Source organism: Platalea leucorodia (genome assembly GCF_965183815.1).
Source record: "Platalea leucorodia genome assembly, chromosome: 1".
Lineage (NCBI taxonomy): Eukaryota > Metazoa > Chordata > Aves > Pelecaniformes > Threskiornithidae > Platalea > Platalea leucorodia.
In genome coordinates this window covers 22758446-22767958 of record NC_138823.1, presented here as the reverse complement: position 1 = coordinate 22767958, position 9513 = coordinate 22758446, and the positions used below count along the sequence as shown (strand labels likewise).

The window sequence follows — 9513 nt, the reverse complement described above, 5'->3', positions numbered from 1 at the left end:
GGCAACAAAGCTGGTGAAGGGTCTGGAGCCCAAGTCTTATGAGGAGCGGCTGAGGGAGCTGGGGTTGTTCAGCCTGGAGAAGAGGAGGCTGAGGGGAGACCTGATTGCTCTCTACAACTGCCTGAAAGGAGGCTGTAGTGAGGTGGGGGTTGGTCTCTTCTCCCCAGTAACAAGTGATAGGATGAGAGGAAATGGCCTCAAGCTGCACCAGGGGAGGTTTAGGTTGGATATTAGGAAAAACTTCTTCACCGAAAGGGCAGTCAGGCACTGGAACAGGCTGCCCAGGGCAATGGTTGAGTCCCCAACCCTGGAGGTATTTAAAAGATGGGTAGATGTGGTGCTCGAGGACATGGTTTAGTGGTGGAGTTGGCAGTGCTAGGTTAACGGTTGGACTCGATGATCTTAAAGGTCTTTCCCAACCTTAACGATTCTATGATTCTATGATTCTATGAAAATGAAATCAGTGATTTACACCCAGCCACTATTTTATCCCTGTTTCCACTCACGGTGCGCCAGGCTCCTGCTGTGGCGCTATGCGGTTTCTTGGCAAAACAGCTCTTTCATCAGAAAGGTGTTATCGTCTGCCGAGCAAATTCTTGAAGACTTGGAGATCTGATGCTCTGAGGGGGCCGGGGGGGGCGACCCTGCCGCGTCCCCCCCCAGCCCCGCCGCCGCTGGGCCCGGGGCGGCCGGGGCTGCCGGCATCGCCCAGGGAAAGCGCGGCGGGGCCCGGCCCGAGGGGGCGGGAGCCCCCCGGCCCCCGTGCCAATGGCTGCGGGGGGATGGCTCTGCCTGGACCTTCCCGCTCGGTTACAGGATGGAAATTCCCGGCCTCCCCGGGGAGGGAGCTCGGGCTCGGCGCTCTGAAAGGCTCATTTATCCCCGCGCTGCCGCCCAGAGCGGCGGACACGGGCCCCTGCGCTGCAGCCTCCGGCGCCCCGGCCCCGCTCCCGGCCCCGCTCCCGGCCCCGGCCCCGGCGCATCCCGCGCCCCCCGCCCGCACCATGCGCCGCGCCCCGGCCGCCGCCGCCGCCGCCGCCCCGCTGCTGCTGCTGGCGCTGCTGCTGGCGGCCGCCCCGCCGCCCGGCGGCTCCGAGAGCCCGAAGGGGAAGCAGAAGGCGCTTCGGCAGCGGGAGGTGGTGGACGTGGTGAGAGCGGCGGGAGGCCGGGGCGCGGGGCCGGGGCCGGCGGGGGCGGGGGGCGGCCGGAGGAGCCGCGCGGCTGCTTTTTTCTTGCAAAGATTGGAAAAAAAACCCCAAACAAAAACCCCACCGGTTTTCGAAAACCTCGGGCAGGGCACCGCCGGGCTCGCCGCCGTTTCCCTGCGCCGTTTGGGTTCTCTCTTGATTTTTTTTTTTTTTTTGTGCTGAATCGGGAAAATGCTGAGGAAGGGTTGGGCGGGCTTTGACAGAAACCGCTGGTTTTCGGCGGCTGGGTGCGTGTCTTCGTGTTTTCTGCATAGGCTCAGAGCCCGTGGGGTTTGCGGTCCGCGCCGGCATAGTCTCCGCTGCCCGTCATCGCGGAGCGGCGGGGCGAGGGCGGGCGGGGCGCGGCGGCGGGGATGAGGCGGCCCCGGGGCCGATCCTGCCCGCGGCAGCCCGCAGGGGCAGCGCTGGGGGCGCACCGCCCCTGCGACGTCGGTACTAAATGCGGTTTAGTTCCTAAAAGGCTAGTGAATGAATAATAAGCTACAAAAAGAGAAATAAAAGGACTGCTTTTTAGCAGCCGTTGGGTGCTAAACCACTAAAACCCACTTTTCCTTGGAGTCGCATTAATGCATTATTCCCTTTGGCACCTGGGCCTGCATACCTCTGTTTGCAGTTCCATTGCAACTAGAAACCTGAATGCGTTGGGACTATCCTGTCTCAGGGATAGAAGGAAGGAGGGAGATTTTTCAGTCCTTGAAACGTAGAAAGCAGATGTGAAGCTGTTTCCGTGAGCTGCTGGGCTGCTGTTCACCTCCTGTAGAAAATCAGTGGCATGGCCATTTCTTCCATCATCTCCAGAGAGATCCCCAGAAGTGATGTGCAGCACGGAGCAGCACGGGTGGCAAAAGCTCCTTCCCTTTCACACCACCTCATTACTCTTTCACTTTTACTGTGGAAATTGAATTGCATTGAGAATAAGGAGCTTGCACATGTGGAGGAGCTTACGTTTTCTGTCGGAGCGGCATTTTAGGGTCCTTTGTGCAGGGCATTTCTCCGGCATTGCTTTGTGCTTTCGGGTGCAGCAAAGTGGGCGGCAAAGCGCAGGTAAAGACGGCAGCCAAGTCAGCCACAGCCCGGTTGTACGGACTGCTTCAGCTAAAGCCCTTCCAGGGCAGAATGAAGGCATGCCTGAGAGGGAAACCTGCCTTCAGTGGACATTTTCATTTTAAAAGATGTTTTATGCATTTCCAGCTTAAGAAAGCATGAAAAAAGACTTGATTTGGCAAGCGTAGATGAATTTATTTGGAGCGGAGCCTGAAGCCCAGGTAATTCTTTCGCTCACATCAATTTTTTTGGGTGTGCAGCGGCTCAGGCTGCCTTCTCTGGAAGGAGGCAGGCAGCAGCAGTGGCAGCTCTGCTCTCGGGGCAGCCCCGGCCCCTCGTGGTGCCGCTGGTGCCCCGGGGGACGGGGAGGCCGCGGGTCTGAGCCTCAGTGGGCCCCAGGCCCCAGCTCTCACCGATTTCCACGTCCTCAGGATTTCTGTGGTAAGTAACCACATGTAAAACCAGAGCCAGTCACTGCTACAAATAGAGTCCAACGGGAAAATAGCAGCAAAAGCAGATAACCAGTGCTGTGTGAAACAGAAATGTCTTTGCATCATTCTCGTGGTCCTTAGGTTGGTGTGTGCTTCGCCAAGCAGCCTTCTCTCCAGCTAACATTTTTTATACGTGGCCTTCTTGATTATAACATCCCACTATTTCCACTGCCATATGCCAACAGTGGTTTTTTTTGGTGAAGGTAGTAAGGGGATGCCAGCATACATTAGTCCAATTCTCATCTTACCTCTTACTAGAACTCATATAGTCACTGATTTTATTTACAGCGTGGCTCCAGCTGAGCCTGTGATGCCCATGCTGGTTTTTGCACCAAAGCAGAGGAAAAGGAACAACCCCAGAAGAAGAAAGTTCACCAGTCTGAGAAAGGGGGGAGGACAGGGGCTGTAGTTTACAGCTCCTGCGGTGCGGGTAGTGGCATGGCTTGCAGGAGGGGGAATAGCTGCACGATCCTTTCTTTTTGAAACAAGTGGGGATTAGGTGGTTTAAAACAGATGAAGAGAAATCGGTGTGAAAAAGGGGAAGAGCAGAATATAGTTATCATCTGTGAGGATTTGGAATGAAGACTGGAGGAACCAGTCAGTCACCAGGTGAGAAAGAGCATTTAAAGTAAAAGGCCTGTGATTGCCAGCCCCTGCTCAATGTTTCTGTGCCTGCTCCGCCGGCTCCATGCACATGGGCTCCCCGCCAGCATCCAGCGCTCGCGCCGCTGGGGGAAGGAGCTCTGGGCTGCACAGACCTACTCTCCAGGGACAGCAAAACCAAATCTGATAAGGTGTGAAGGCAGTGTGTGCTAACACGCAGTTTGGGAAGGCAACAATTGACCTTTCCTAATACTGTGACGTTAGGGAGGGTGTGAGGGTACCGTCCTCCCATGGGTGCCTTCCCACCCCTGTGGATGGGGTTCCTGAGTTCAGGCTGATCGCAGGGTGCAGCTTCCCATGTCCACATCAGCACCGACACCTTCTGCGCTCTGGGGTCCGACTTGCGTGGCTTGACTATCGCGACGTGATTCTGTCCCGCAGGAATGACGGCAGAAGAAAACCGGTGTTAACCTCTGCTCTCTATGAAACGCAAAAGTTTCTCTACTTTAAAAAAAAAGGAAAAAATAATAATGGAAGCTTATTAGCTGAGACAGTTGTACAAGCAATGGTGGGCTAGGAGAAAGTAACTATTAACATGTAACTCATGTGTGTATAACATACCATGTATTGGAATGTTTTGAATCTTCTGAGGTTTTCCAACAGGTTTTAATCCTTGCACTAGGACAATTTTTAATTCTAGCATTTATGCATCTTTTAATAAAATAATTGGTGTCTTAATTTACAGCAAATTTATCTGGCACTGCTTATCTTTGATATTTTCTTTTTATTTTTTTTTCCTCTATGGAACCCTTTTCTTGCTGATCCAGAAATAGACCATTAGCTTGTGTCACAGCAGGGGTTTTTGTGTTTTGTTGTTGTTATTTGTGTTTAACTTGGTTAGCCTCTGAGTTAATGGATGGAAGCAGCAAGATCTGTTCTGTGTTTCAGTACAACGGCATGTGCTTGCAAGGCCCCAGTGGTGTTCCTGGACGGGATGGAAACCCAGGAGCCAACGGGATCCCTGGAACACCTGGGATCCCAGGACGGGACGGGCTGAAGGGCGAGAAGGGCGAGTGCATGCGCGAGAGCATCGAGGAATCCTGGACGCCCAACTTCAAGCAGTGTTCGTGGAGTGCACTTAATTATGGCATCGATCTTGGGAAGATAGCAGTAAGTTCCCTGGTGTTCCCCAGGGCTCAGTAATGGGGCCAGTTCTGTTCAATATCTTTATTGATGATCTGGATGAGAGGATTGAGTGCACCCTCAGTAAGTTTGCAGATGACACCAAGTTGGGTGGGAGTGTCGATCTGCTGGAGGGTAGGAAGGCCCTACAGAGGGACCTGGACAGGCTGGATCGATGGGCCGGGGCCAACTGTATGAGATTCAACAAGGCTCAGTGCTGGGTCCTGCACTTGGGTCACAACAACCCCATGCAATGCTACAGGCTTGGGGAGGAGTGGCTGGAGAGCTGCCTGGCGGAAAAGGACCTGGGGGTGCTGGTTGACAGCTGCCTGAACATGAGCCAGCAGTGTGCCCAGGTGGCCAAGAGGGCCAATGGCATCCTGCCTGGTATCAGGAATAGTCAGCAGGACCAGGGAGGTGATCGTGCCCCTGTACTCAGCACTGGTGAGGCCGCACCTCGAGTACTGTGTTCAGTTTTGGGCCCCTCACTACAAGAAAAGCATTGAGGTGCTGGAGCATGTCCAGAGAAGGGCAATGAAGTTGGTGAAGGGTCTGGAGCACAAGTCTTATGAGGAGCAGCTGAGGGAGCTGGGGTTGTTCAGTCTGGAGAAGAGGAGGCTGAGGGGAGACCTGATTGCTCTCTACAACTGCCTGAAAGGAGGCTGTAGCGAGGTGGGGGTCGGTCTCTTCTGCCAAGTAACAAGCGATAGGACGAGAGGAAATGGCCTCAGGTTGTGCCAGGGGAAGTTTAGATTAGATATTAGGAAAAATTTCTTCACGGAGAGAGTGGTTAGGCATTGGAACAGACTTCCCAGGGAAGTGGTGCTATCACAGTCCCTGGAAGTATTCAAAAAACATGTGGATGTGGTGCTTAGAGACATGGTTTAGAGGTGGACCAGGCAGTGAGGTTAACAGGTTGGACTTGATGATCCCAGAGGTCCTTTCCAACCTTAACGATTCTATGATTCTATGATAAGTTAGCTTTGCTTAGGATGCTGCACTTCACCAGCCACCGCGGGCTCTAGATCTGCCCCTACGCGCTGGGTAGCACCAACCGTACAGATTGCCTGTTGGAGCCTTTTTCTACATGTAAGGGTGAACTTCTCAAAGGTGTAGCTACTTCTGATTCATTGCAGCTGTGTTTCACAGCTACGTGCCCATTTCATTTCTGTAATAGTGTTTCAAAAGAGTGATGTGGCTGGTGTAAGAGTACATGTAGAAGACCAGGTCTGTAAGGCTGGAAGTCACACTACCAAAAAAGTACCTCCAGCTTGCCCAAAATAGGGCAAGGTTTTTACATTTCAATCATAAGGAACAGGAAAGAGGTACATCTTTCATCTGTTAATTGTACCTGTGTTTATAACTCCTGCTTCAAAATGGTTGTTCACTGAAACTCAGTGGTAGGATGCTACCGCAAAAAGGACCAGCGCTGCTCAGGAGCAGAATTACCGGGTGTTACCCAGACTAACCCAAGGCTGTCCTCCACTGCAGCCCTGGGCATAAAACTTTCAAACACAATGGTGCAAGCCTAGAAGAGGGGAAGAAAGCCCAGCTATGAAGCAATGCCCAGATTGGTTGGAGTAACTTAACTGCTGCTGCGGTGGCTGGAGTGAGAATCAACTTTTTTTGAGTAGACATTTCTCACTGCCTTGTACTTGCAGAACTGTCCCGAGCCTCCCTCCCCCGCCCCCATGATATCCAGCATTTTGAAGACAGAATAACAACCTCTTAAAAACCTGAAAATGCTTCTTTTTCAGTTGTGGAGCTTTTATCAGGGTTTAAGCCTCTCGCAAATCTTGTGATAATTGTTAAATCCAGGATTTCTGGTAACAGAGACAGAAATTGTACTGTCCTCTCATGCAAGGACTTGAGTGCAGCTTTCAGACAGGTCATACCCCTTTACGTAAAGCCCAGAAGGTAACTAGGTTTCCAATTTAACAGCAGCTATTATCTAAATAAAGTTAAGAATTTCCATAATCCCCCTTCTCCATTACCATCTATAAGGTGCTGTTTCTGATTTGAATCTTTGCACCGTATGGTATTTGCCAGGCTCTACTTATTTCTTTTTTTTTTTTCAGAGGGAAGGGACTGAAAAGAATAGCCAAAACATTCTGAAATAAATATAAATATATAAATATATTTCCTAAACATAAATATATAGAAAATAAATAGGTTCAAACCCAGAGGCTGCTACCAAAGCATTTTTGTCTTCTCTTAGGAATGTACATTTACAAAGATGCGCTCGAACAGCGCTCTCCGCGTTCTCTTCAGTGGATCGCTTCGGCTAAAATGCAAAAGTGCCTGTTGTCAGCGCTGGTACTTTACTTTTAATGGAGCAGAATGTGCTGGGCCACTTCCTATTGAAGCCATAATATATTTAGATCAAGGAAGCCCGGAGCTGAATTCTACTATTAATATACACCGAACTTCTTCAGGTACGTATGCCAAGACCGCATGAACAGGGATGGAGTAGAAGCCAGTAGCAAATACAGTTACGAAACGCAGAGAGTACAGTCTGCCTTAGAAAGTCAAAAGATGGAAGGAAGCGGCAGAAGAGTGGCAGCTAACACTTGTTACTCCTACTCTGCTGTCTCACAGTTGACTATCGATAGTAACAGAATTATTTATTAAGTGGTACTTTATTACTGTGGTATTTTTCACGGTGCTTACATCCTGCAATTTAGAAATGGGAGAGATTTCTATCCAGACAGTTCTACTGATCTCTGCTACAACATGAATACAGAGACATCCTGTGCTGTATTAACATATGGAGAAACTGCCTTACTGCCAAGTAGACAGTGTCATCCTGGCTTAAAATACTGATATTTGCGCATTATCTGTGCATAAAATGAGACTTATTCCTCCTGGAATTTCTACTGTAATTTCAGGTGGGCCACAAAAGTACCACCAAAGTGAAATATCTAGGAACAATTATTCAATTGCTAAGCAAAAGGCAAATTAGTGAAGTCACTCAACATAAAAGGAGATGACACTAGGAAAAGGGGACTAGCATCAAGTCTATACTCTTTCTCCATCTTCCTCCCTGCACTATTTCATGACTGCATGAAATCTAACGTCTAGAGCTATGAGAGGTTTTTTTCATCAAGGGGTGGGACCCACCTATCTTCATTAACCCACCTCCAGCTAGTGGGGCTAGTGGGGAAAAAAAAAGGGCAACAGAAGTGGAACTTTATACAGCAGCAGTGAATTAGGAGTGGAGATTACAGGGTGGCAATCGCCTTTGCAGGGCTTAGCTGTGGAAGCCAGGTGTGGTTGTGTCCCCATCCCCCCTCCTCATCACTGCTAAAAAGATGGCTGGATGGGCTTGAAGCCATATCCCACCTACCAGTTTGTAAATTTGGGCATTTAAAGAAGCAGGTATACCTCCCATTTAGCCATCCTGTGGATTGTGATCTGCTTCAGGTACTGCAAAAGACGTCAAGAAGCAGCACAGCTAAAGGCAGCGCACGACTCTCTAACCTATGTTGCCACATCTCTAACTAATAGTTTTTATTTCTAAAAATGCTATTCAGGTTTAAGTCAATAGCACGCGCTTGCAATGAACTGCTGTTCTTAACTACTTGTGTCCACCTTCAGTTGTGAAACACAAAGTGATTGTGTCCGCTGGGGTAACCTGTTGTTGTCTCTCGCCAGTGGAAGGTCTGTGCGAAGGGATCAATGCCGGCTTGGTGGATATTGCCATCTGGGTCGGGACTTGCTCAGATTATCCACGGGGAGATGCTTCTACTGGATGGAATTCAGTCTCCCGAATCATCATTGAAGAACTGCCAAAATAACTCTCCCTCCCTTTTTATAATCTCTCCCCCTTTTTTTTTTAAAAAAATTTTGTACAATTTTCTTCAGAATTTATTTCTATAGAGTTGGATGCAAGTATTTGACTGAAAGGCACCAAACTCTTGCATCTGTAGTGTTTGTCTAGCCTTTTTTTGCACATTGCAGAGGCTTTTTATAATAATCATTTTAGAATATAAATATCAAAACCAAGTTCATTAACTTTTTTAATTCCTTGTTTGATGTATGAAAATATACCACCACCATTTTAAGAATTAACTGTAAGTTTTTGTATCAAATAAATAAGACCTTTTACAAAAAAAAAAAAAAAAAAATTCCAGGCTGTTTTATTGATCATCAAACTGTTTAAGGAATTTTACATGTTGTTATGATACACAATAAATTTTTTTAGAAGACTTCATAGAAAGTTCTAAGAAAGTAAACTCAGATCTTGGCTTTAGCCTTCAGAAAACATATATAACATCTACTCCTGCGAGCCTGACTGCAGAACAGGATGCTCTGCTGTTACAGTCCTTAAGTCTCCCAACAAACTCCTGGTGACTTAACTCTGACCTAGATGATGAGGTAAGCGTTAAATACCTTGTGCTGAATAACTAAGTAAAAATAGACTATCTAAGCTCTCCTTCCCTCTTTCACTTCTTGATAGACTGGACTTTAGTATAAACATCTATTATTGGTCTCCAGTATTAGCATGCAGATACTAAGTAAGTTTACAGTTACAAAACTGAATTTCGTTGCTCCAGTAAAATAATTCTCCTGGATTTAGCCTTTCAGATATATACAATCACTTTGGTGTTAATTAAAAGCTAGGTATATTAAATAGTTTGGAAGATAGAGAAATAAGACAGGTTGAAATGCCTTGGCTTTCAAAAAGCGTACTGGTAAAGTGAAAGAACGATGTCACAGCTATTTGACTGCAGCCTCCAGACTGGACAAAGTGACAACACTGATCATGCCAGCACAGCATTAGCTTCAGTGTTTTAAGTTTTCTTCCAAATGCAACAAGTAATATACTCAAATATTTTTAAAAATTGTACCGATGCTAATGGGAAACAATAGTCATGTTTATATTACAGCATCAATTTTACATTAATGAAATAAAAAACCAAGAAAAAGCATGTACAACATGCAGAAACCTACGCTCTTCCCAGAAATTAAAAGGAAAACACATT

The 9513-nt window shown here is 48.1% G+C and overlaps 1 protein-coding gene across 1 annotated transcript; it reads left to right on the top strand.

The window, feature by feature from the left end:
* Window positions 1-817: 817 nt before the first annotated feature.
* CTHRC1 (collagen triple helix repeat containing 1) lies at window positions 818-8368 on the top strand (the record flags this gene model as incomplete). Its single annotated transcript, XM_082322004.1, is given in 6 exon segments — window positions 818-937; window positions 940-979; window positions 982-1148; window positions 4295-4516; window positions 6747-6963; window positions 8183-8368. Coding segments are annotated over 6 exon segments (909 nt in total). The 3' UTR covers window positions 8326-8368.
* Between the last annotated feature and the right edge of the window lie 1145 nt (window positions 8369-9513).